General features: G+C 37.8%; 1 protein-coding gene across 1 annotated transcript in view; it reads right to left on the reverse strand.

The window, feature by feature from the left end:
• Positions 1 to 18,717, reverse strand: part of COL1A2 (collagen type I alpha 2 chain) — a 34,837-nt gene extending 16,120 nt beyond the window's left edge. The window contains exons 1-26 of the mRNA XM_039878075.1: positions 18,179 to 18,717; positions 15,591 to 15,601; positions 14,989 to 15,003; positions 14,319 to 14,354; positions 13,064 to 13,156; positions 11,722 to 11,775; positions 8,793 to 8,837; positions 8,651 to 8,704; positions 8,506 to 8,559; positions 8,145 to 8,198; positions 7,668 to 7,721; positions 7,105 to 7,158; positions 5,505 to 5,549; positions 5,173 to 5,226; positions 5,024 to 5,068; positions 4,595 to 4,648; positions 4,001 to 4,099; positions 3,839 to 3,883; positions 3,634 to 3,732; positions 3,152 to 3,205; positions 2,888 to 2,995; positions 2,458 to 2,511; positions 2,249 to 2,347; positions 1,284 to 1,337; positions 724 to 822; positions 302 to 355 (exon numbers count right to left, since the gene is read on the reverse strand). Coding sequence (XP_039734009.1) covers positions 302 to 355; positions 724 to 822; positions 1,284 to 1,337; positions 2,249 to 2,347; positions 2,458 to 2,511; positions 2,888 to 2,995; positions 3,152 to 3,205; positions 3,634 to 3,732; positions 3,839 to 3,883; positions 4,001 to 4,099; positions 4,595 to 4,648; positions 5,024 to 5,068; positions 5,173 to 5,226; positions 5,505 to 5,549; positions 7,105 to 7,158; positions 7,668 to 7,721; positions 8,145 to 8,198; positions 8,506 to 8,559; positions 8,651 to 8,704; positions 8,793 to 8,837; positions 11,722 to 11,775; positions 13,064 to 13,156; positions 14,319 to 14,354; positions 14,989 to 15,003; positions 15,591 to 15,601; positions 18,179 to 18,248 — 1,557 coding nt within the window. The 5' untranslated portion in view covers positions 18,249 to 18,717. The remainder of the gene's footprint in view (positions 1 to 301; positions 356 to 723; positions 823 to 1,283; positions 1,338 to 2,248; positions 2,348 to 2,457; positions 2,512 to 2,887; positions 2,996 to 3,151; positions 3,206 to 3,633; positions 3,733 to 3,838; positions 3,884 to 4,000; positions 4,100 to 4,594; positions 4,649 to 5,023; positions 5,069 to 5,172; positions 5,227 to 5,504; positions 5,550 to 7,104; positions 7,159 to 7,667; positions 7,722 to 8,144; positions 8,199 to 8,505; positions 8,560 to 8,650; positions 8,705 to 8,792; positions 8,838 to 11,721; positions 11,776 to 13,063; positions 13,157 to 14,318; positions 14,355 to 14,988; positions 15,004 to 15,590; positions 15,602 to 18,178) is intronic.
• Positions 18,718 to 27,388: the final 8,671 nt, after the last annotated feature.

The following is a 27,388-nucleotide window of genomic DNA, read 5'->3' on the forward strand; positions in this document are numbered from 1 at the left end:
TACTAACTTTTGATGTGGCTCATAGGAAATCCACAGATGGAGGGAAATTTATGAAGGCCTGAGAATGAATGAAATAAAAACCAAATGTATACATAAATATTTCTGATTTAATATATATATTGTTTTGTTATAGCTCATTTCCTTGTAAGTGAGGTTAAAATTTTTTTTTTGTTAATGGTAAAAGAACCTTAGGGGATGCCTTCTTGGGAAGAACGTGATGGAATGATATAAGGTGGCCTCACAGGAAGTGTTTCCTAGGTGAATACTACATGGATAGATACACACAGAGATTAACACGTACCCGAGGACCAGCAAGACCGGCATGACCTTTCTCACCACTTTTGCCAGGGTCGCCCTATAATAAATATAAAAAAAAATAACCTTACACATTTAACGTCCAAATTATCCAGAACAATTTTAAAATGTTAATTTCTTGCTTTTTTTTTTTGAGATTCCTAGTCCTTGAATTCTCTTATCAAAGGTAAGATCCATTATCATGCAGTGCCATATACAGCAAGGTACACCTGTGTCTGCAGAAGCATGACGCAGGAGATGGATTTTCATTAGCAGGTGTACAATGATACACTGGAGGTCAACTTTTCATGTGATAAGTAGCTTGCCGTTTTCTGGTGTTGAGTGCACTGAGGCAAGAGAGAAATACTAGCATTTTGGTGAAATGTGGCAAAAGAGTACTGAGGGAGACGAGTTTATGGTGATTCTTACAGTGGGGCCTTTGGGTCCAGGGAATCCGATGTTGCCAGGCTCTCCTCTTGCTCCAGCTGGGCCAATTGGTCCAGGCCTGCCATCAATCCCAGGGAGGCCCTGAAATCAAAGTTTATTTAAACTTTACTCATCATCAATAGGGTCTCACAACCTCAAGCTTGTGATTCTGCCACATGATGAAACAATCATTTTCTGGATACATAGAAGCTTCCTGTATAAAGTGCAATAAATTATGAATCCATTTTCCTTTTCTAGATAAGATGTTGGTATACACACGGCCAAATCAATTTCATAAGTACACAATTCCCTTTTTCCCCTCTCTTTCCATACCCTTGTCACCTTCTTCAATTTTCCCTGCCATGTGTTTCATTTTCCTTCTTTTTTTCAGTCCTGTGTTCATTTGGACTCCATAATTACAATCTATTACTTTGTGTTCCCAGATGATGTATGTGGCTGATATTTATTTTTAATTTATTCATGCATAAATAAGCCACAGAACAGACTTGATAAGGCTGTAATAAGTGTCCTTGAAAATATAATGGAGAATGAGCAATACTTACCATAGGACCTTCTTTGCCAGCTGGGCCAACATTTCCAGGGGAACCAGGAAAACCCTATAAAGTAAATGAGGATGCTTTCATATTGGCACTTTCGTACACATACTTGAGGCTCCAATTAATTGAAATCTCACAAAAGCACTTTCTCTTCACTTTGTGTTTGTTGCCTAGGGTAACTCATTATGGGTATTACCCACTAGCTGGGAGGTAGAAAAAGAGCTCTGAAAAATCTTTCTATTTTTTGTGTCTTTCTTTTCATTGAATTTTAGTGCAACCGATCTGTTTGCAGATATCTCAAGAAACTATAAGCGACATACCACATGGGAAAAAGTATCATGTTATTTACTCATAATAGAAAAACAAATACTTTTAGTAAGCAATTTTCACAGTGTATTTATTTATTGCTATTTTTGGTGTCTTTATTATTTATTTATGGTACAATTACAGTTGATATTTTTCCTTAAGAGATAATGGAGGTAAAAAATAAATTATCCTATTGCTATGGATTAGAGTGTCTACAGATCTAAAGGTCATTTCTCCATAGTAAGTATGATGCTGAATACGTTATAGCACTTTGTGATTGCTGGAAAAATGATTTCACTTATGAATCTAATAAACCAATAATGTATAGTTCTAATACGTTTCATGGACACCTTATATAAAACTCACAAATTGAGATAAAAGATTCATGCTGATAGAACCAACCTAATTTGGATATATTAAAATAAATCTATTCTTCCAAAAACTTCATAGACACTGTATCAAGTAATAAACAGGAAATTTGTGCACTACCTAAATCTGTGAAAATATATACTGGGCATTGATAAAGTTAAGATGGCAACCATCGGCAAGTCTACTAACAAATTTACTTTTGATTTTCTTTTATTGTTGTCTTCAAATAATAATCATCTCTTTAAAAAAGGAAACTGTGTCATGTGTAACTTGTTCAGAATCAATATGAAACTTACTCGGGGTCCCATGAGGCCAGGCTCTCCAGGGCGACCAGAATCTCCATTGGGACCTCGGACACCAGCAGGGCCAGTTGCACCACGACTACCAGCAGGACCCTGTTAAGAAGAATGGGGAGGGAAGGATGCTAAAGTGAATGACACACCCATCACCAGAAGCATCAAGTTCCTTACCAGGAAATGAATGAAATGAGTAATAGACCACTTACCATGACACCAGCTCTGCCATCAGCTCCAGGAAGACCACGAGAACCAGGACTTCCCTGTAAGAAAGAACATGAAACAAAAGGGAATTGGAGAAAAATCCTTGAATCAGATACGGCAGAGTTTATTGAAATATGACATTATGCAAGAAGTCTGGATTCCCTTAAGGGGAAGATACGAACACAAATCAAGCCAAAAAACTTCACTCAAACCCCAAAAGAATGCATGGAGGAGGCATTCTGCAAAAGTAGGTCAACATTATTTCCAGACCAATTTTATAACATATCAAAATCCGAGTCTTCAATTTAATAAAGCAGATGGAAAACAGATGCTTTCTTCATCTAGAAAATGTACTCAATAATTCTGACCAATTCCCAGTGAAGAGGTGTAATCTGCCTCTGGTGTATCTGGGTGTCAAGAGCATTTGGAACCTACTCTCAGCCCAGGGGGTCCTGGGGGGCCAGCGGATCCAGCTTCACCATTGGAGCCTCTCTTTCCTTCTTCACCACTGGGACCAGGAGGACCTTGAGCCCCAGCAGAGCCCTGTTTAGTGGAAAAAATAAAAGAAGAGAGAACGGAAAAATTTTTATGTCACGTACAGCTAGAGGAAAAAGTAAAACTTTTTTTTTTAAGTAAAAGTATAAGTTTTGAATTGAAAAAGTAATAACTTCATAAAATTCTGATTCTAGAACTACTTACGGGCTCACCCTTGTTACCACTCTCTCCTTTGGAACCAGCTGGACCAGGTTCACCCTATGGTCGAATACAAAACAGTGGTCAAATGACAAACATCTGTCACAACTCTCTTGCAGACAAACATCTTGGGATGTTTATGGATCAAGGTAAAGAGAAACTCAGGTTCTCTGAGAAAGGTGCCCAGTTCATATTTAAATGGCTTACAGGGGAATGGTCTTGATTGAAAGGACAGGACCGATACCATAGAAATGTGCCTCACTGACCTCTGGGTCATGTTCTAGGGTAGCAGGAGGGGTGTGTCTGTCTGTGTGTGTGTGAGAGAGGGAGAGACTGTACATATATGTACATGTACATATAGAACTACAAACTAAAAATGCTAAAGAAGGAAAAAAATAAGAAAACTATGAGAGGAAGTCTAAATGGTGATGAAATGAGGATAGAGTTGGTATTTTAGGATGATGAAAACTGCAGCCATGGCTACTTACAACAAGTCCTCTGGCACCAGTAGCACCCACAGCACCAGGGGGGCCAGGAATACCACGGGGTCCAGGGAGGCCAGGAGCCCCAGCAACACCGGGCAGGCCCTGTGAAGGAGAACCCAGAGTGGTCAATCATGAGAGAGGCAACTTTCACTAAAATGCCTTTAAAACCATAGCAGCAAATTTTAGCCACCACACCCCATGCACTCACAGCGGCACCCTTTGCACCAGTAAGGCCATTGGCTCCAGGGTTACCCTATGAGGAAAGAAACGGAGAAAGATATCAGTTAGCAGGACTATTTCTCTTCTTCCTTGACCCTGTCATCGTTATTTTTAATTCCGCTCAATGACGTTAATGACAACGGCTACTCACAGGAGGTCCAACGGGGCCAGAAAGACCTGGAAGGCCCACTTCACCACGGGGACCCGCGGGGCCAGCAGGACCAGGGTTACCAACGGGTCCAATTTCACCCTAAAAGAGGGATTGACACTGGGACATTAGCCAGCAAGTAATGAAACAACATTACTTCCAGTTTTAGAACACTAATTTTATGAAATTTCTTCAGAATTGCAATCATTTCTCTTATCTGGTCTGGTTCCACAAGCTTTGGGCATGGATTTCTATTTTCCTGGCCTGGTTCTGCCATCTTGGCTACTATTGCTTCCTTCACCCATCTCTGTCTCCCCGGGGTAGAGGCTCTGGTTCTCAGCTAGTCAGTGCCAACTAGTTTGGGAGTATGTCCCCACGGAATCAAATTCCACGTTGCCATCTATATCTATGCTTGTAGAGCTCAAGTGAAGAGAGATGATCTACTTCAAGTTTGGAGTGAGAAAACTAGTCATTCTATATCCATTTTGAAGAAGGGACTAATTAAGGTACCTGTTCTGTAATTATCTCTCTATCTGCAAACACTGGCCCTGTCTTTCTCATTACAATAAGAAGTTTATCAAGTCACCAGGTTTTTACCTTGGGGCCAGGAGCACCTGGGAAGCCTGGAGGGCCAGCTGACCCAAGGGGACCCTGAAATCAAAGTAGAAGGTGGTAAGAAATCTCCTCCCAGCAAATCAACAACACTACAACAACAACAGGAGATTGAAGTAGATTAGAGTGGCTTGATCTTATTTAATACTGGCAAAGAAAAAATTGCCAGCTAGTCTGTTGCAGTAGTAACTTATCAAAGAGAAGACATTCGAGGTCTTCCAGGTAGAATAGATTTTATTTTATATATCAGTCAAAAGCCCCAGGGATAGTACTTATAAATAGGACCTTCAAAAAACCACATAGGACATTTGGTAAGGTGTCTAAAATGGTGTTATTTCAGAGGAAATTAATAAAGAAGATAGCTCCCATCCCACCCTCTCAACTCCTTCCGAATAATTCAGTTTCAAAACTTACAGCAGGACCCACAGGACCCACACTCCCATCACTTCCACGGGCACCCTATGAAGAAAATAAAGAGAAAAAGTCAGGTGGAAAGTTAAATGGCAGTCATTAGAAGATTTTTTTTTTAAAGGATAAAAATGAACAAAAATGAAAACACTCACAGCTGGGCCAGGGGCACCAACTCGTCCTCGCTCCCCGGGAAGCCCACGGGCTCCCTAAAAGCAGAAATATTTTCAATGAAATCCAGAATACTAGTTAAAAAAAGTCACAGGCATCATTTGCTTTGTCCAATTTCCAACATGCCCAAGAACGCATTAGAAATAACTAGGTCTTGTTCTAATTCCAACTAAAAGATAATGGATTTCAATTAAGTATGCAGAATGCAATTAGAAAAATATCAAAGAATACGATGCTGAGGGAAATAGTAATTAGCAAAACGTTAAAGAAGTTCCAGCTTGCAAAGAGACTTAGATTTACAATAATCAATACTTACTGTTTGACCTGGAGTTCCATTTTCACCAGGGGCACCAGGTTCACCCTACATGGAAAAGAATTGAGTTTTTGTTCATTATGTATATATCGATTACTTTTTCTGATTGGGTAATTTTTACCCTATTATTTCCATTTGAAACATTTGTATATTTTGTAACATTTCTTACACATATAGACTGTTTGTCAATTATGCCATACACATAAATTTTAAAAATTTCTAAAATATGGATTTTCATTTGGATAATACCAAATATCATGGTACTAGGGAAATGTGGTTGTGTTATTTACTCCCTCTCTAATTTTCCCCTTAGATTTTGGATATCATTTAGACTGGGCTTATATATTAGGAATGATATCATAAAAAGAGACGGCAGAGGATGAATTTGTTTTAATATTATCCTATTTATCTCTTTAAAGTTATCTTGAACATTCAATATTTTTATTTTTGTAAAATATGTGTGAAAATTTGAATTTCATAATATTTTTTAGAGCTGTCTTATTTATTTCCAATCTATATTCTTACCTTGAGTAAAAACCATGGTGGTGGTGGTAGTGGTGGAGTAATTTGATAAAATGGTACATGTAAAAAGAACTTTCCTTCAAGGTAATCTAATTTAGATATGGGAGAAACAGAGTTCAAGAGACCAGTTAAGGACCCTTCATTTCTAGGATTTTATGTGATGTGTATTCTTTGGGGATAAACTCTAGAGTAGGAGTTAGGAATTCTAGCCTATGTGCTTCCAACTACTAGATATGTGACTTTGGGCAAGTCACTCACTCTTTAAGACTCAGTTTCCCTCATCTGCAAAATGAGGAAGTCTCCAAAGCTCCTTGAAGGCTTTAAAATTTCATGATTCTGTGATCAGTAGTCTGAGCTATTATATTAGGCTCTAGAGAGAATGAGTTTGACCTTATCCGTTTGTGTGGCAGCTGGAAAGTTAGAACAGATTCTCCATATTCATGTTCATTTCTGGTCCCGCTAGTATTCGTTACTCATTAATTTGTAATTACGTTGGTATTCACTTTAATATCACATTATCTTCTTAATAGGAGAGAGAACATTTTATAGTTGAAAACGCTGTCAGAGAAGAGCCTAGCCAAGAGATAACACACTTCTGAGACTTTAATTACCTAATTAAAATATTTTTGAGTGCGCACAGATAAATCACAGGGAAGAGGTTGAAAAGTGTATTGTGACATGAATGTACCTAAATAATTAGTGCATGGCAAAGGAGAATTTAGTTTAAAATAACATATAGTGTTCTACTATCTGAGTATATGGTTATTTACTTTGATTTTGGCTGCAGAGATCAACTAAAATTATAGGAGGAAAGAAAATGAAGGAAGAAACTGCTGACTTCTTTTTTAATCTCAGTTGTGTAATAGATATTGAATTAAATAAATATTATCAATAGTTGGCCTTGTGTCACAGTGTCCCATAGTCCCACCACTGAGGGATCAATTAATAGTTAATTAGGAGAGAAGAGGAAATGAGATACTCTTTAGAATAAAACTAGCCTTCAGTCAAAATATACTTTTTGGTGGTGATGTGAAATCACGATCGATTGTTTTAAAAACTACACTTCTGATTTAGTATTTACCTTTATACCTGGAGCACCAGGCTGTCCCTTCAATCCATCCAGACCGTTGTGTCCCTAAAAGGCAAATCCTTATTATTAAAATATTGTTTCGTCATAGTGCTTGGTCAAAAATCAAACATCTCTCTTTGTGGTTACTATCTCTTGGGTGAATCTCGTGACTGCTTCAGTGGAATGCAGTCCCAGGGCTCCGGCTCCAAGCGAACTCCCTCCATTGCCCTAGGTGAGCCTTCTGGCGCTGGAAAGGGAAGGACATATAGGACTAGATGCTCTCTTATGTCCTTTCCATCTTTGATAATTTTACAATTTTCAGATGGTTGTAAATACCTCTTAAGTCATACCCATTTATACAATTTTCTCTGTAGGGACCCTTGTTTCTTGGAAGCTATGAACAGACAGAAAAAAAGCTACATGCCACTTTACTTTCCAGCTGTCCTTACTCTTTAACTCTCTCTCCACTCTGGCAAACTTCGGAGGCAAATATATGTCACCCAGGAGTTTTAATATAGTTAAGGTTTTTCCTAAAAATAATCAAATTTTCTCTCTGGGGTAAATAGTGCGCTCACCCTAATACCCTTGAAGCCAGGAAGTCCAGGCGTTCCAGGGAAACCACGAGCACCCTTAGGAAAAAAAACACAGAAGACAAATAACGTTTTTTTTGTTCCAAATAAAAAGACAATTATCTCTTCCTTCCAAAATATTTCTTCTTACCAAAGTGCAAGCTTGGAATCAAAGATGAATATATTTTTAAACACGGAGCTGTAAATTAACTTGCTCTGATCTCAGTAGCTAATACTGTGGTACTTGTAGAAAATATGATTTAGTTGTTTAACAGTATGTTGTTGTCATTGATATTAAATTATTTGCATTAATAAAAACTGTATGCACTCTTACCTAGGCTCCATTATTTTTCAGATGCCTCGAATAAGAGTTATAAGTATGCAGACATCTGTATAGCCATTTAGACTGATGTTAGTTTTGGCAACTATCTTATATGAGATGCCTCTAATGTTTGGACTACATACTGTTGTAAAAATTCTTACCTGTGGTCCAACAACTCCTCTCTCACCAGGTCGTCCGGGTTTTCCAGGGTGACCCTAAAAAATAAAGGTATCATAGGATTAACCTTTTTTTTTGGTAACCTGGGGGCATGTTTATTTTTATAATAGGGGAAAAAAGGCATCACATAAAAATGTGGATCCAAACATATTTTTAATTAACAATTATATGTCCTTCAATACAATCCAATTAATTAATATTTCATTAAAATGATATTTTCCATATGGTGACAGTTATGTTAGGCATATTTGGCTCTTGGCAGAATACTTAATTTAAATCTAGAAATTCTCCTCGAGGTAGGAGTATTTAAATAGCATTTGGAAATGCTTAAGAGTAAATACTTACGTCCTCTCCAGCTTTGCCAGGAGGGCCAGTTGGACCACGAGCACCTGCAGGACCCTAAGAAAATGGGAGACCCGTCATTTTGTTAAGGCTATATTAATAAATTTCTTGAGAAAAGATGTATCAAAAAGGGGAAGAATGTACTCACAGTCTGACCAGGTTCACCAGGCTCCCCAGCAGGTCCTTGGAAACCTTGAGGGCCCTAAGAGTAAACAAACAATATGTCATACTCCAAGTCTTTATTTAATTCTCTTTTTACGTAAGAGAGATTACTAGCTTTTGGTACTTACAGGAGCTCCAGCTGCACCAGGAGGGCCTCTGGGTCCCATCAAACCCTGTAAATAGGACAGACACATTTAGCACTGATGTTATCATGGCCTTGGTTAGGTTGAGTTGGAACTAACTTAGTAATGCCTTGGACATTTTGTGATGGACAGATGAACAGAACTATCCTGGTTTTATTTCACAGTTTTTGTCCTTCCCCAAGGAAGCATGTAAGTACCCAAGTTTCCTCCACTATTTCTCTGCCCTTGCTTTTCCTTTTCTACTAACTCGAATCAGCAGAAGTCCAGGCGAATTGGAAGGGGTGTCCACGGGTTCTCTACAGTTGTGCACAGTGAGTGTATTAAGATTATTCTAATGCAATGAAGTGAATTAGTCTTTGTATAGTACAGAATATACAACTGCCTTCTATGCAATTGATGAAGCACTGCCATTTGGATTCCCTTGATCGTGTGTCATCTCATCATCTTTAGCTAAGAAATTGATATTTTTATCGCCACAAGAGGCATAAGTTGAAAAGGATCAAAAATCCTTCTTAATGATTACAGAGAAGTTTGTTATAAATTTATAACTCTTTAAAGGGCTGTTGGTGACTGAAGAAAATGTCAAACAAAAGTGGATGTAATGAGGGATAAAAAGAAAAGTAAAATATTATTGAAACATCCCACTGGAAGAATCTATCTAATGTTATTATGGAAAATGTGGCCCATATGACAGAGGATTGCTCTCCCCACTCTGTTCTTCATTCTGTAGCACACAAGTAGAGTGAAACAGAGTGATACTAGTTTGCAAGCTAACTACACATTACTGACTCCCTTTTGCAGTAATAGATGCCTGTGCGAGCTCTTCTGTTAGGTGCCTATTCCTCCATTGCTGAAAATACTGCACAGACAAGTCTCGGATAATTTGCTCATAATACATCAACCATGGGGACTCTGCAGTCAAGTCTGCCCCACTGTATTAATGCCTAGGGTGAAATAACATAGGTTTTATTAAAAAAACACATCATCTTAATTATAAGAATTATTTATTTAGTTTTGGAAATTGTGTCAACCTTATAAAAACTGTCACTTTTCAATCAAAATAATTTTTTTAGGTATACATTAAAAAACAATTTTCTTTGACACCATAAATTTTTAATTATATTTATTCATTTTTTTCCATGTATTTGCAACAATTTCATTTACATAAAAAGTAGTTTATTTGGTGGAGGCTGTGAGACAGACAATGATTACTCATTAATTCAGAGAAGAACCCTGTGGGGTTTTATAGTTATTGATTTTCCAACACGGAAAATTATTTTAATATTTTATTGCTGCCTATCTTTTCTATTTGTGAAACACATATCTGTTGATTACATATGTCTGTGAATGTGTGTGGATGTGCAAGCTTAAATTATATTTTACTGATATTTAAAAGTAAAACACTCTGCTTTATGTCCCCCAAAGAGATGTTCCAAAGTCAGGGGAATCTGAAATCCATATTAATTTTCTGGGTTTATGTAGGCTTTTTAAATTAATGTTTTAATTTTTCCCCCTGTAGCTTCTTCTTGAAATATAAGTACTGCTTTAAAACTGACTAATGTCCAGCATTAGCTGAAATGGCTAATTTCAAATATCCAATATAAACAAAGCCAAAAGAAAATCTCTACTCTTCATTTCATATATGAATGTTTTAAATTACCAGGAAAAGTCAAGAAATTGGAAATCATCAATTAAAGGCACATAACTTCTCAAGTGAGAGTTTAATTTACAGAAAATATTATCTTGCCCTTATAGTGTATTAGCTTATTGTGGACCATTAACTCCAGCAAAATATCTTCTTTTGAAGATAAAGCACTGCACGCATTGTTCAAGTAAAATTTATTTTTAAAGATAATGTTAACTCTGAGCAGATAAATACCTTTGTTTGGAAATAATTAATTGAAATCACTAAATTGTGTGTGTGTACATTAAACTGTAATGTTTAATTGATTTGATGTTTATACTTCCAGATTATTATCCCTCTATTTCATACACTCTAATATATATTTTACATGCTCATATCAGTTTTTTTCTTAACACATCTCACTAATGCTTGTTAAAAGGTTCACTTATTAAAGATAGAGCATCATCGTCATAACCATACAGGAAACTTTTCCAAATGTTACTCAAATTATAGGATATGCCGCTGAATATTTGTGTTGAGTGATATAAGTGCTAAATTTTACTCATGTTCTCTCCTATCCTGATTTGCAATTAATAGCCTAAAAAAAGGATTTTTTATCAAAATGAATAAAAAGAAACATTTTCTACATTGTTAACTCCTGAGAGAAGGTGAGGAGCTGTCACATTCACTGCTATATTCCTAACACATAATGCAGTTTGAAGCTCATTGAAGGCATGTGATAAATATTTGTTGATTAAATTAATATTTAACTCAAGCATTAGATACATGAGTTGTGATGTTGTTGAACACCAGACAGCTTGTCTGGCTGTTCATTCTAGTTCTGTCATTAACCACCTGCATGACCTTTGGAAACAGACTGGACTAGAACTTGTTGATTCTTTCTCAAGTTTATAGAACTTCATATTTCTGTGTCTCTGACGATTGGTTAAAATTCTAACCAATGTTAAAGATGTAAAAAAATTAATCAGAGTGATCGTTCTTTTGAATTAAATCGATTTACGTAAGTTATGATTACTATGGCTAGAGATATTTCTTTCTTGGATATAAATATCTGATCTATCCTAAGAAAGCATGTTTGTACAGAAAACTGAACCCCTTAAACTAGGCTTTTTATAGATTTTTTTATATTGAGTACAAAAACTGTTGCTGCTTTTATCTGATCTAAGTAGTAGATGTTAACCTAGGTAACTAAGGGCAATGTGAAATTGAACATAAGATAAATGCTGTATTCAGTGATATTTTGGCAAAGATAAAAAGAGATAAGCATACCATTGGTCCAGGGCCAAGTCCAACTCCTTTTCCATCGTACTGGGCAGCAAAGTTCTAGAGAGGGAAAAAAAAAAAATATATATATATATATATAACATAAATATATAAATTATAATTACCAGCCATGTAGTTCATTTTCTCATTCTATTTGTAAATATTTTCTTGTTTTTGTTTAAAAGTGAGCAATATTTTTGATATAATTATTAGTTTAGAATTCTATATTGAGTTAAATTCTTAAACAGTTAGGTAAATATAAGTTTAAAATTTAGTCCACACCTAGTTTGAAGTGAGGAGCTTCCCTGCCTTGTTTTTCGAATCCTTTCCTTCCCTGTTAAGCCTCTTGCTCCACTCTCATGTCCTACCTCTACACAGAGGAAGGGAATATTTCTAAACCTTAAAAGTCACTGAGGGCCACTGATAAATTAAGCAGAGATCAAGAGGACACCTTTGCATTTCCACCTGTTGCCCTACTCCTCCAGAACTACACGAAATGACTAAGAGAACTTTTTCTTGCTGGAGTTTCAAAAAGTTTTCAAGTTTAGAGGAAAACTAAATTAAAATGCTCCTTAGAAGATTAAACTTTTAAAAAATAGTTCACAGTAATAACTTTACTGTTAAAGATCTTATAGCAGTAGATCTATTAAAGAAGGTGCTTTTTAATGTACTCAGTAGATAAGCAATCATAATAAGATCTTTGGGGGAGAAAGGTCTTATTTTACTGGCATATAGTTCATTATTGGAATCAGGCTTCTGATTCATAGTACTAACCAATTAAGCAAATATGTTTTCCTTCCTGCACTGAGGCCATTTGGCACTCATACCATTGTTAAGGACATAAAGCTAAAAGAAGATATTAATGAAAAGGGAAATGTATTTTTCTCAAATTAGTTTCAAGCAAATTAAACCTAAAACTGCTTTAAATGTTGGTTCAGCACACTTCAAGCCAAGGAGAATAAAAAGAGTAGGATGTTTGTGAAATTGCTTAAGAGCAAAGATTTCAGTTATAATTCAATCGAATCAAACTCTTTAATAATGCAACACCTCTTATTTGTGCCCTACTGATAAAATATATTAAATTCTCGAATTAAATAATGGTCGTGAGGGCTGCAGCTACCTTCAGTTAACACAAAGACCAGCTCTGTAATTGACAAGAGCTCACAAAGAGAATGGGCAAAACAGAATCTTGAATGAAGAAACTAAAGAAATGAAATAAAATATACTAATATCCAAATAGCAGACTCTCCCTTAACTGCTAAAAATAAATTCCACAATGAGCCTTCTTTCAATAGAAGTATGAGAAACTGAAGTTACCTACAAGTTAGCAATACTTAAGACAGCTTACCCCGCCAAGCCCAGGGGGGCCAGGAGGACCAGGTGGGCCAGGAGGGCCTGGGGTACCGTCATCACCATCTCTGCCTGGTGGGCCTGGTGGCCCCTGTTATGTAAAAAGTGAATTAGGTCAGGATTAGACAGACCCTGAAGAAACTTGTAAGTGAAAACAGATACCTAAGAACATGTGGTAAGATCAGGTGTTCAGACCTTTCAGTGTGCAAGTCGTGTAGAAATTTAATATGACATATTAGTCACTGACTGAAATTCACTTACGACATGGATCTATTTTAGAAGGAGGTTTTAATAACTGAAATACAAAGAAGACACTGGACAGGGTAATTCTTCTAGGAAGAGGACTATCTCAGCCATTGAATGTTAATTCATAAGAGAGCTCCAATATTCAAATATAGAAATTATAGCTAAACTTTATGACTCTATAAACTTCATATGGTTAACTGTGCACAGCGATGTGCTATATATAGTGATTGTCAGTTTTTGACTGTGATGAACTTATTCAATTGTTTTGGTATGTGAGAATAGTATCATAATTAAATATGATAGTTAATAAAGTAATTTTATCGCATGGTAGAAAATCTGTAGGATTTTCTGTAGGGCTTTTTCATGATGTTGTTGAAGTAATTTAGTGACATAATGCTACCTCTAATAAATTGTTTGAGTGGGCTACATTTAAGTCTCCACTTCCTGATAAATAGAAGATATAGGTATTTATATATTGGCAAATTGTCGTATAATGCAAAACCATGTAGTTATACATGCCAAACAGGCATACTGGAGAGATAAAAGCATACCATGAATAAAATGTAAGCCTAATTTGCACATTTATGAATTTAGATAGAGATATGTTGTTGACCGCTGTTTCACTATTATTCCCAGGCTACATAAGAGATCTTACTTGAAAAGCAAACAAAACGCCTTAAAAAGAGAAGGACTGTGTAGTGGTAGGTAGATACATTTTCATTACGTATGTGTTGGATAGGTCAACTAAAAACAAAGAAAGAGAGACCATGCAAAGAATAAGGCTGTCTGTAATAGTTTTGCTTTTTGGGAGATAATCTTGACCTGAAAAGAATATTGATTATATGTAATAATGCTCATTCTCCTCTTCTGTAAGGCATTATCTGCTTAAAAGGTGGTGCAATTATTGGATACATAATATTCTTATAAATTGGCAGTCTCCTGTAGTTTCTAATATGTAGTTATTCAATTATGGGCCAAAGCCCTTTAATAGTTCAAAAATTACACACCCTTTCTCCGCGTGGTCCTCTATCTCCGGTTGGACCCTACAAGGAAGATACAAACAGCACAATTCTAAGTGTCTAAGCAATTTCCAATGAGCGAGCAAAGAATCTTGATAAAAATTAGTTAGCAAGACTGATCTAACCACAATGTTATTAGATAATAGTTATAAAAATGGCACAATACAATAGATAAAAGCCTATTGTTCTTATTATAATTACATGTAATTTTTTAAAACTGGAAGATTAGAGGCTATAGTCTCCAGTCATTAGGCCAACATTAAAACTACTATTTTTAGAAAGATGATTTCTGTGGAAAAAGTACCATTTTGTTACATCATTAACAATATATTTATATAGTTAAAGCCCTTTAATATAAACTTTCACCTACTATCTATAATTGACATAATAGTCATTCCATTTCCAGAATAAAAACAAGTCTTTTTTTCTTTAGTATGCAGATCACCAATTTGTAAAATATAAGTGTAATTAGAGAGGTTTCTGGAAGATAATAAAACTTTGTTATCTTAAACATCAAAGCTACTTTATGATTTAGCTAATGCATATTCATGTGGGCAAATCTTGGCAAAGTATTTTCCATCCATAGTCTATTATAAATTTAGTTAAATTATAAATTATCACTGATTATTTCAGATATTATGGAGTATTGGACTCTTACCTTTCTTGCAGTTGCCTAGAAAAGAATAAGTAAATGATTATTATGAGGAAAAATTTTAAAATGGCTCCTGTTTGCATGTAGTATAAAAATATACCTATGGAGTATATATATTATTCATTACTATTATCTTACTATTTCAAAGCATGACTTTAAATTTTACAAATAAATAAAATAAAATATGTACAGAACCGACATATATACTTATCTGTAATTATGCCTCAGGTTCAACTGAAGAGCTAAGAATTTGTTCATAATACTCTTAAAACTGATTCCAAGGGAGTGACAAGCTTCTCTAGCTCTGTGATGTCTTCTGCTCTGTAGTAGCTGCTGCTAAACTCCGAACTTCCACTGGGTTATTTACTTTCTATTTTTTATGGTTGCTCTTATGAGAGTGGTCGTCTTTGGTAGCCCCGCCCATTTTGGAATTGGGGTGGATACTTTCTAAGGCAGCCAGAAAGCTCTGACTACCATGACTCCTGATTTTCTTGGGAATCCAGGTTGGTCAATACCAATGTAGCCTCTCCTTCCAACCCCAAAAAGACATTACTGTGGCCAAGGCAATCAAAGTATTAAAAGAAAATTCTAAAAATAATTTTACTTACCTCTTGTAAAGCTGTAGAAGAAAGAGGAAAACAGGAAATAATTATTAGTATTATTTCATTGACCAATAGCAGTGATTATCAACTAGATATATTAGTCTACAAAATTAACTTACCTAATTAAAGGACCAACTGTGTTTTTTTATTATGAATATTCTAATGACTTGGGAATTATGCAGGTGGAAAGTATGGCAGGGATCAGTAGGGTAATTTGCATGCAATATTAACATGTAACTATATTTTGAATCAAACTGTTATTTGCTATTTTGTAAACCTATGAAATATTAATGTGTCTGAAGGATATTTCTAATGCTTAGTAATTAAGCTGGTAAATTGCACAGGTAGACCGCTGAATGTGAGCAGGACTAGTACATTGATGAGGAAATAATTTATAGTTTAGATAATTTTAATACTTAAAAATCTAAAATAGGGGAAATTTAGAAATGTTACTAGAGTAGACTTTTTAAAGTAAAAATAAAACATTAAAGTTAGTGCTTCACTGAGTTTGTATCATTCTTAATGTCCTGTTTCAAAAGGTCTAATTGGCAAATTAGTCACTATGAGACTGGATTCATTCAGACATCTGAAATTTTGCTTTAAATTGGTTCACTTAAATTAGGTAAGGTCATTTTACCAATATGTATTACTTTGGTTCCTTAGAAGGAATTGCTCTGTATAAACAGAAAAACTGTGGATTAAAAATCATCTTGAAAAACAATAGGAAAATACACTAAAGTTATATCTCCTCCTTTGCCATAATTGCTTTAAGTTCTTAAAACTGAATTCCTCTCCTATGGTATAAAAATTACAGGTTAACACAGGATATAAGTGTGGTCAAGCTGGCAACAAGATGAATCACCCCTAAAAATTGTTTTAATTAGGTGGTCAAGAAGTATGTCATTTGGAGTGAGAACATCTGTTGCAATAGTCACAATTCAGGAGAGTAAACCACATTGAAGGGCAATTTATGAGAATTACTTTTAAATCAGGAAAGTGGTATGTTTACTTAATTGTGTCCATCAGCAGGAAGAATAATTATGCCTGGACTTGATTAATGGAAGTCCTTATGATTTTGGAAATTTGCCTTTTAATTACTCAGACTGAGCCATTTTGAAGAATGAGTGTTTGGTAACTTTTATTCCAGACCGTGGGTTGGCTGTTGATCAGAGGATTAGTTGCCTTTTGTACCTTCAAACTTCCCTAGGTCTGTTTTCATCTTTTCTCTAGGAGCCAACTCTTTCCTCCACCCTCAGATCTCATTTTACAAAAAAACAACTTGATAATGTGAATTTATTCAATGCAGTTACTCCTTAGTATCCACAGTCTGTATACTAAAAGGAAGGAAGAAAATACACAAAAAAATGCATCAGTAATGATGCAATGGTAGACACTGTGGTATGCGGGTGGAGCAAACTTTTTGGAGGTTGGGTGAGGCCAGACACCCCTCATACTCCACCACGTCAATATCTTTGGTCATTAGGAAGCCATTTTCAAGACAAAAGGGACTGATTTTTTTTTCATTCTAGCTTGATATGGAAGTCTAGTTATAAAACCTACAGCTGGAAAAGTGGCCTTGGAGTCATTTAATCTTGATCCTGCATTTTAGTATATGTGCTGCCGAAGCGAGCGCACTGTCCTGCATTTTAGAAAAGGCTCAGTTTGACTTGCCCAAGGTCACATAGCAAATAAGTGGCAGATAAGTGGGAAAGACATGCTTATGGGTCTCTCGAATCTCAGATTGGTGTTGATATTTCCCAACTTGCTGTGTTCAGAATGTCTGTTACCGGAAACATGTTGAAGAGGTAACTCTCAGGTTCAACAAAAGACAGAGAAGATTTTAGTTAAGTGTTACCATTTCCATGACCAGATAATGAATTGAGAAGCTAATTTTACTTTTCAGAATGTATCCATTCCAAGTAGCATCCATTTTCCTTCCCAGAATACACTGACTAGCTACTGGAAATGGCTTCAATCAGAAATGCTGATCATCTTTCCCTATAAACCTATAGAATCTTCCATTAGTGTTAAGGCCTGGTCCCCTGTGCTTTCACTGTCCTCACTCCAGAGGGCGCCTCATAGTCGTCGTGGTCATCATCCTCCTCCTCATCATCCTCCAGACAAGTCTTGAAACACTCAGAAGAGAAAAGCCCTCAGGGGGTGAGTTTTATATTACTAAATTAGAAGGCTTTCTAAAACAGGCACCGAGCTTATCAAGGTGGGGATCCGTGCATTTACGGGGCCTGTTAGCGGAGGCCCTTGCCGTCCTTCATCACATCAGTTGTTAATCTCTCATCCATATAGAAGAGCCTTTCTGCTCCCTTTGAACTTCACCAACCGGAGGATCCAGATAAGTTAAGTTTCACTCTGAGTTCAGAGAAAAGTTCCCTAACTTTTGGCGCGAGTTGGGCCTTTTATGTTTTCATTTCTAAGGTAAGTTATCTGTTTCTTATCAACGCTGGCGTTTCTCCACACGCCTTCCCTCCAAGCTGCACCTCGAACTTAGTTTTGAGTTTTCCTTTTTCAGACCAGGGTGCCCACCCATCTAACCTCTCTCCCTCGTCATCTGCCCCAAACAAACTGAAGGCACTTACATTGGCATGTTGCTAGGCACGAAGTTACTGCAAGCAGCAACAAAGTCCGCGTATCCACAAAGCTGAGCATGTCTACCACTTAGACATGCAGACTCCTTGTGTCGCAGAGCCCCTGGGTCACCGGCAGAGGTATCACCTGGCGGGCGCAGGCATGCAGTCGTGGCCAGTACCTCCAACTTAGCCGAAACCTCCTGCCGCCTTGGTGCTAAAATAATAAAGCCCGGATCTGCCCTATTTATACGGCCAAAGTTTCCCTGGCCTGAGGGTGCCTCCAAAAGCGCTTCCACCAATGGGAGGGCTGGGGCTGGGGGCCCAGGCAGCCACAGCTGGGAGGAGACTGCGGGGGCGCAGAGGAGGGAGCGAAGGGGGGAGGGACGTGGCCACGGGGCTGGCTTCTTAAATTGGTTCCATTCTTTTTGAGGACGTGGACACTTTTGAGGCTTTCGAGGGGAAACTCTGACTCGCTGTCTGCATACCTCCGCCCTCCCCATCCCCCCGCCCTCCCCCATCCTTTCCAAATTGGAAACACTTTTGGACACGTCGGAGCGCTCTGCAGACACCGACGTGGGCAGTTTGCAGATCTCGGGGTAGTAGGGCAGCTGTAGAGGGGACAGGAGCCGGGATCAAAGCAGGAGCTGTCCAGCCGGCCTCACCTTGTGCCTTGCGGGCCACCGGCAGGGCGGAGGGGGGCTCGCCGGGCGCGGAGGGGGCAGGGGAGGAAGGAGCGAGGGGCCGGCCGCGTGGCGCAGCCGGAGGCCGCCCTCCCCCGCCCCCTCCAGTCCGCCTCTCGCCCCCACCTCCGCCCCTGCATAGCTTTTCTCCAGCTTTTTGTCGCTTTGGGCGTGTGTGCGCCCACTTTTTCAGCAGTAACGCGCGCTCCTCTCTCTCTCCTGGCTCCAGGAGAGGGTTGGTGGGGGCGGGAGGTGGTCTGTCTGTGGAGGGTTAGCTTGGAGTCCTAGGACACCTACTGTTGGGGGGTGGGGTGGGGCGACGTGGCACCCAGCAACAGGGAGGATAAGCTTTGCGCACACTAGACCAGCCCAAGCCATTGGCAAGCTCTTCCTCCTCCTCGCTTCCCTCTGCTGAGGCCGATTCTCAACCAACCGAGGCTTTGGGGATTGCGTGACCCTGAGAAATGACTGCAGCAGATCGACCTGGACACCTCTCTTACGCGATCTCTTTTCTGAGGTTCCGCGCCCTCTTCTTCAGATTTCCAATCGCCCCCTCCTTCTTATCAGATGCAGACTCCTTATCTGCATTTGCTGGACCCATCCGGAGCCTCCCTCCCCCGCCACGATCCCTCTTGATCTCGCTGCCCATTCACTGACACCCCTCTTACAGGCAATCAAACGCTCAAGCATCTTCCTAGCTTCTTCCTAACTCCTTCCGCAGCTTGGGGGAACGCCTGCCCATCTTTAGGAGCTTCTAATTCGAGTTTGAGATACCGTCTGTCTTCTCTGGTAACACCCCAAGCAGCGCCCCCATCTATGTAGATGTTAACTCCCCAATGCTCAACCTCGTTGTCCCCTTGCAGCCCCATCCCACTCTCTGCTCCCCACCAAGGAAGGGAGGAACTGGGGCCTTGACCCTGAGATCCTGAATCTGGGAGGCCAGAGCTCCTGAGAACTGCGAAATACTGAGTGCAGTCAATTTCAGCGGATGGCCCTTTCCCAGCCTTTTTGAGATGTCATTCTGGGCCCAGAGGAAAGGCTACGGGTCTGAGGCTCTGCTTCTGTTTGCCCAGCACCCCCAGTGGGGCAGCCATGGATTACTCAGAGCGCCGTCCTCTCCCAGAAGTCAATGCAAAAGGGGCATCTTTAGGTCAGTTCCATCACCACCAAACAGAAATCGAGTGGGCTATAGTTCTTTAAGAATCTTTTTTTCTTTCTTCCCTCATCTTTTCCCTCCTCCATCTCCTCCTCTTCCTTTTTTTTTTTTTCTTTCCCTGTTGGCTATAATTTAAGCAAGAATTTCTACCTAAGTTAACTCATCAGCAGGTGCTTTAAACCAAAGGGAATGAATATTCTTAAACTGGTTGCTTCCTCTAAACTTAAAAACAAAGAAACGAAAAGGTTAATGGAAATAAAAGCTAACAACCAAAAATTATAATAAACTCTTTTTTTTATTCTAAGTAAAGGAACTGACTTGGGAGATAACTTCGGAAAACTTTTTGAAATAACTTTAAGTGAAGTAATTTGAAAGGATATCTGGTCAGTTCTAGGAAGGTGTTGAATAGGAGGAATCAATCCACAGTCAAATCTGATCATTAAAATTGTAGAACAGTTTTTGGAAGTGCAATTAAAATTTCTCTTTTAGCATAAAAAATGTTCAGCTAGTTTTTCGAGAATTAGAAAACTATGAGTTCAAGCCCACTTTTATAAACTTAAAGGAAAAGGAAAAAACATCTCTGCAGAGTAAACTGATAACTTGAAATGCATTCCTGGAAACTGATGCAAATACCAAATGCTGCCGGGCTCCCTCCCTGCTGATGTGGCAGGATTTGAAGTTTGAAGCAAGCAGTTGTCAGCGTTGGTGGGAAGCCTTGAATCTAGCTGGAACAATGAAAATGGAGAAAACTGATGGGAAATTTTTCTTTTTTAAATGGAAGACAGAGTCCAGTTTCAGTAGTTTTTATACATTACTTTGATGCCCTCTTTCTCTTACTCATCACTCAATGGGGAAAATAGTGTTTGTGTTATAGAAGGAATTCTTTAATATTTTTATTTAGGTCTCTGTTTCATATTTTGTGCTTCCAAACAGTGAGAAGCTTTTTGTGTGAATGGGGTGGGGCTGGGAAAAGAGCTGACCCGAAGCCTAAACTAAGTGTCCTGAGTGGCTGTGATGGTGCGTGTGAGTGTAAGGGAAGCCTCTGTGACTGGAGGCAGGGATGGGAATATGGGGGATGGGAAGGTTGGAGACTGAGTAGGAGGAGCAAGAAGGAAGGGAGTAGAAAGGGGTAGAGATTGATAGTGGAGGTTGGAAGAAGGGAAGCAGAGATCAAAGACTTCTACTTTTGGCCTCCAGGCAGTTAACATCTGGGTTCCTTTTCTTACATCATTCTCTGTTGCAAAAAGGATGATCTCTTCAACTCCCTAAGACCCACAGATGACAAACTAGACCATACTTTATAATATGGGAAGAGAATGGCTAGGAGTCTGGCTGCTGCAGAACAGCCTGAAAAGGCCATACTTTTATTTCTTTTTTTGATCAAAGTAAACATCTGACTAAAGTCTCCTTTCAAACATTTATTAAGGATTCGCTCTCTGGAAAGCATTAATACTACACTCATTCTAGTTCTAGCTCTAGTTGAGTTGGTTGTCAAACAATTGTTAAGCACGTGTTAGGTGACGATTAAGGTGGTAACTGAAAAGGTTTGAAGGCTGGCCTCTCAGTGTGATATTTCTTTGGAAAACATAGAGATTCCTGCCCTACGCCACATCAGTTGGGTTATTCACTTCTTGCTGATTATTTAAATGAGATCAGATATATATATTCACTCAACTAATATTTACTGTTGTGCCAGGCACTGTACTAATTGATGGGTATATAATTGTGAAACAGAATGACATGGTCATTGCCCTTAGATGGCTTATAGTCTGTTGGAGGATAGAGAAGTGTGTGGGGAGTATTGTGATGGGGGGTACAGGGAGCTGATGTGTTTATGGGAGGATTTCGGATGGACATCCAATCTAGATTTAGGTGGGTGGAGTCAAAGAGGGCTTCCTGGAGGATGCAACAGGCTCAAGCCTTAAATGTGACTAGGATTTCAAAAGGATGAGGACAGATCCAGGCACAGAGGTGTGAGAAGATTTAGTAATTTTGAGTAATGGAAGTCTTTTAGCATATGGGATTGTGGAGGGAAGCAGGGAGAATAGAGGAAGGAACCAGAGATGAGATTGATGGGTTTTCCAGGGACCAGATCAAACAGCACTTTTTAAGCTGTATTCTGGTGCTTGTATTTTCTTAACTATGTCATGGGGAGTGTTTGAATGATTTTAAACACAGAAACTATGTAATGAGAGAGTGCTTTTAAGAAGAAAACTTTGACTGCATTGTAGAGAAATGATTAGAGGAGGAACAAAGTGGAGACAGAAACCGGTCAGGAGGCTTCAGCAGTATTTCTGAAGGAAAATGATGGTGACCTGGACCAGGGTAGTGCTGGTGAAGTTGGAGAGAAGTTGGTGGGCTTTAGAAGTATTTTGGAGCTAGAGGCAAAAGACTCTGGTGTTTGGTTGGGGGTAGGGTGAGGGAGAAGAAAGACTCGAGGGACATCATCGGGTTTCTGGCCTTAGCCACTGGCTGCCTGGAGGTATCGTCTATCAAATCAGGAAATATCTGAGGAGAGGAAGGCTTGGGGTGACGAAAGGGAGGATAGAGAGGTTGAATCTGCATGTGTTCAGTTTGGGGTGATTGTGGACCATCGAATGGGTAGGTCTTGTAGGTGATCAGATATTTAGATCAAGTTATACTTGACCTAGACTTATGGATAAGGGAATCATGAGATTACTGATATTGTTCCAGTGGAAAAAGCCCCCCAGCCTGTATGCATGCATGGAAATAGACAATAATAAAGCCTAGAACTTAAAACCCTGAAGAGCTGCAGTATGTAAGCAATAGACAGAAGAAGAGGAAAATTCATAAAGGTGACTGAGAAGGAACAGCTACACGAGGTGGAAAAAAACTGTAGTGTCTCCAACACAGAAAGCAAGGGAACAGATTTTTTTTTGTGGGAGGAGAGCATAAGTTTTTTGGGTGCTGAAAAGTTTCATATGTTTCTGAGAACTCAAGTAAAGGCTAAAACGATTACATAAACTAGCAACCTGGAGGTCTCTGTGACCTCGCTGAGGGTGGTTTTAATGAAATGGAATCCAGCTGACAGAAAGTGGAAGAGTGAGGTAATAAACACATCAGAGAAGGGCATCATTAGGAGATTTCGTTGTTATGCAAACATCAGAGTGCACTTACACAAACCTTCGTGGTACAGCCTGTTACTGCAATTGTATGTACTATACTTTTATACAACTGACAGCATCGTAGGTTTGTTTCCACTAGTGTCACCACGAACACGTGAGTAATGCATTGCACTACAACACTGCAACAGCTACAACATCACTAGGTGACAGGAATTTTTTTAGCTCCATTACGATCTCTTTAATTAAATTTATTCAGGTTACATTGGTTAATAATATATGAATTTCAGATGTACATCATTATAATTTGATATCTACATGCTCACCACCCTAAATCTAGTTTCCATTATAATCTTATGGGACCACCATTTTACACGCGGTCAGTCGTGGACCAAAATGTTGTCATGTGGTGCATGACGATAACAGAAGTCAGGAGGGCGCTGGGATGTAGGTTAAGGGTGATGTTAGGGTTAATATGGAAGAGAATTATGCATGTTAGAATGAGACTGTTGAAAGCAGATGTTTAATCTTACTCCATTTTAAAGACTTCCATCGAAATGTGCTTTTTCTGCTTTAGGTTTCCTGCATTTTACCCTTCCTCATTTGTTTTTTAATATTGAAGCAATGTGTACCTTAGTGCTTGCAGATTTTTTTAAAATTTGATAATAAATGATCAATTTTTTTTTCAGTAGTTCCCTTTAAAATGTGTAGATGGAGTTAATTTATCTAATAGTGTATGAATCTCAGTTTAATCTGGGGAATTAACCTGAGATTTAGTGCCCCATTTTTCAAGTTTAGAAATATGAAATAGACAATTCTCAAGTATTCTTGTACTCATACAGATTATATGGATATAGTTGTTTTGTGGTATCTCATTATTGACTATCTCATAGTCAAAAGTCTTTAATTCCGAAAGACATATTAGGGCATACAAATTTCAGCTTTAAATTAAGTCCACCTTTTTCTTTGATTACATTTATTCGGCTAGTTCAAAATTCATCCTTAAATTGTAGGGCGTGAGAATGATGATGCATTCCAAAAGTCCACTCCAGCTTATTAGAAGTTTGGCTGGCTTGGTTTCCAGGCTCATATTTTTCAGTTCCTTTCAAACAGCTGGAAGAAATAAGACTTTTATTTCAGTTGCAAAAAAGGTTCTGAGTGTTGGTAATTGACTAATTCACCCATTAAGTTGAATCAAGATACTTGTTCTTTGGTTCCTATATTACATATAGAAAAAGAATGATAAATACTTAATTATATGATACCATATTTAGAATTTATATAATTTGTATTTCATCTTTTAAAAATAACTAGCAAATTAAGTTAATGGTATTATTGGAGAACTCTTTAAAGTATAAAATTTGATTTTGGCCTTTGGAATTTTCTACTTGTATGAGCAATCTTCCAGTTAGTTAATGTGACATCGTAACTACCTATTATATAGTGTGCTAAGTATTGTGCCAGGAATTATTCATAAATTATCTCAAACCTCTAACAATCATGTAAACTTTAATCCGGTGTATTTTATTACTCTCAATTTTACAAGCAAAAAAACCCCTGAGACTTAGAGAGATGAAGTGACTTGTCTAAGGCTTCCCAGATATCTTAGAACGGATAAAGTCCTTCAGTTGTACATTTTTAAAATGCCTTGTACTTCTAATATCTAGTATCTATCACAATGATAATGGATTAATTAAAAAGAGTTAATTGTTCATTGACTGGCTTCACTTGAACACAAGGTCTTCAATAGCAGAGATGATGACTATTTTATTCACACTTCCAATCCTGGATCCTAGCATCGTGCTTGCTGAATAATAGATGCTCAACAAATATTTACTCAATAAATAAAGACTGATTTGGCATGACGTAACTGGGGAACATGGAACTTAAGTGTAAATTCTGGTTATTTTTTTCATGGATGGTTTACCATTTAACCTGCACATTTTAAAATTTCTTTTTATTGGTAGGTAAGAGTGACAATCAATACGTGAAATTTGAATAACACATGAATGTATTTCAACCAACTCACCCAATAGTAGCAGCTAATTATTCCTTGATATTTTCTAAACATTTTATTTTATTAATTCTAATTTATGAAGAACGAGGCGATTGAAGAATTTAAAAAAGCTAATATTATTAACAATTAAAAGTCATGAAATTTTAAAGTTGGAAGACAATTTAGATATCATCCAAATCATAATCACAAGTGTGTGAAATCAGGATTTATTTTTCTATCATATTTCTCAAGTCTGGCGGATGTCAGATACACAACAGGTATTCAGTAAGTTTTAGTTGCATGAATTAATACATTTTACAAGTGAGAAAACATGCCTAGAGAGATTATGTGAAGAGTTGGCTTACAGTAGGCCTGTAACCAGGGAATCTCCTGATTCTCATTCTCTGGCTCTTTCCTTTACATTTAAATAATGTCTAGCATTTGTCTGGAATATTTTGCAATATTTAACCTTTACAATAGCCTGGAGATTAGTTATTATGTTACAGAAGAGAAAATTGAGCATCAAAAAAGACTGGGTGGTAATCACACACTAGAATATATAGATGTCAAACTATAATGTACACCTGAAAATTACATGATTGTATTAACCAATGTTACTTCAATAAACTTGATAAAAAATAAAACTAAATTAAAAAAAGGCACAGGTTTTCTCCAGATCAGTGGTTCTCAAAGTGTGGTCCCCAGACTAGTAATATTAGCATCACCTTAGAACTTGTTGGAAATACAAGTCGCATGCCCCATCTCAGACCTACTAAGTCAGAAACTGGATGTGAGTTAGCGGCAATCTGTGTTTTTTCACCCTACAGGTAACTTAGTATTGAGGAATGTGACTGTTATGGTTAACGTGAAATAAATTTGAAATTAACATCATGGAGAATATATGTGAGCATAATAAGACAAAAAAAAGTGGGAGAACACAGTTAAGAAAATATTAACTCTTTTTCTATTCTCCTTCACTCTAAAAAGCCCCCTTAAAATCCATTTTGCTCTCTATTTGTTGACCTACTGCTTTTTTCTTTTTTTCTCATTTTTAAAAATATAGTTTAAAAATTTTCAATTACAGTTGACATACAGTATTATTTTAGTTTCAGGTGTGCTTAGACATGTATATAACTTACAAAGTGATCACCCTAATAAGTCTAATACCCATTTTTGCTGCTGCTTTTCTTGATTCTCCTTGCTTCAAGGGGATGGATAGCTGAACATTCTGAAAGGCTATTAATTGTTCTTTATTTATAGTATTTATAACATCAAAGGAAGACTGTTTTAATCCCTTTTTGTTGATCAAAACTCTGTTTATGGTTGAGTAACATAACATCTACAGTGGAAAAATGTTCCAAAGGATATACATTAACCCTTTGAGAAAGCCAAGAGTGATTGGCCTAATGGTTAGAACTTTGTGTTAATGAAATCTGGTTTGTCGCCGCAGTTCCCTTATGGATCAATGAATTTCTCCCTGTTACATTCTTTGGAATTCACCACTCTGTGGAACTGGGGCATAATTCCCTAGGTAATTAATTTTCTAATTAAACATTTCAGGTGAGACAGGAAGAATTTATAGTTTACTGCAAATCCATTTATTAGTTATTCTAGAAAATGCCCCAAGGCACAGATAATGTTTGGAAATATTTTATCTATATATTGACATCATAAACATATGCTTCTACTCCCCATAGTTCCCATGTCATGTTTTGAAACTTGAATAAAAATGGCACTCCAGAGCCTTAAAATGGACTTTCCTTTTGAAGTACCTAAGAGAGTAAGTAAGGAAATAGATTTTCTTACTTCACTGTTTCTTCCTGTCAGTCCCTGCTGGGTTTTCTGACAGGGTCCTTATATTACAACTGGGGCCTCTTAGACATATCTGCAGACTCAGTCCTTTGCAGACTCTGGAAATAGGTCCTGTCCTTGTGTAGGATAAATTTAAGAAGCTCCAGTTTTAGCATTTTCTAACTGCCATTCATTGGATTTCACTCTGGGGCACTGTTCTTTTGTCTGGGTTTCGTATATCTGAAACTCAATCTGAATTTAATAACATTCTTATAGCATACCTTCTATCTTCTGGCTCCTGAGTTTCACTTTTGATAATGTGCCTGTTTCCTCTATGATTGGCCTTATTCGCTTGATTTACTTGTTCATTGGTTCACTCACTCAACAAATCTACTATTGTATATGCAAGATACAATAGAGGAAACGGGGCTTGAAACATGATCTTGGCAACCATCATTTTATTGCCCTTTCCTGACACAGTGGAGGCTAGAGTCCTGTCCCCAGACTTCAGCA

The sequence above is a fragment of the Pteropus medius genome, unplaced genomic scaffold (genome assembly GCF_902729225.1).
Source record: "Pteropus medius unplaced genomic scaffold, Ma_sr-lr_union100, whole genome shotgun sequence".
Lineage (NCBI taxonomy): Eukaryota > Metazoa > Chordata > Mammalia > Chiroptera > Pteropodidae > Pteropus > Pteropus medius.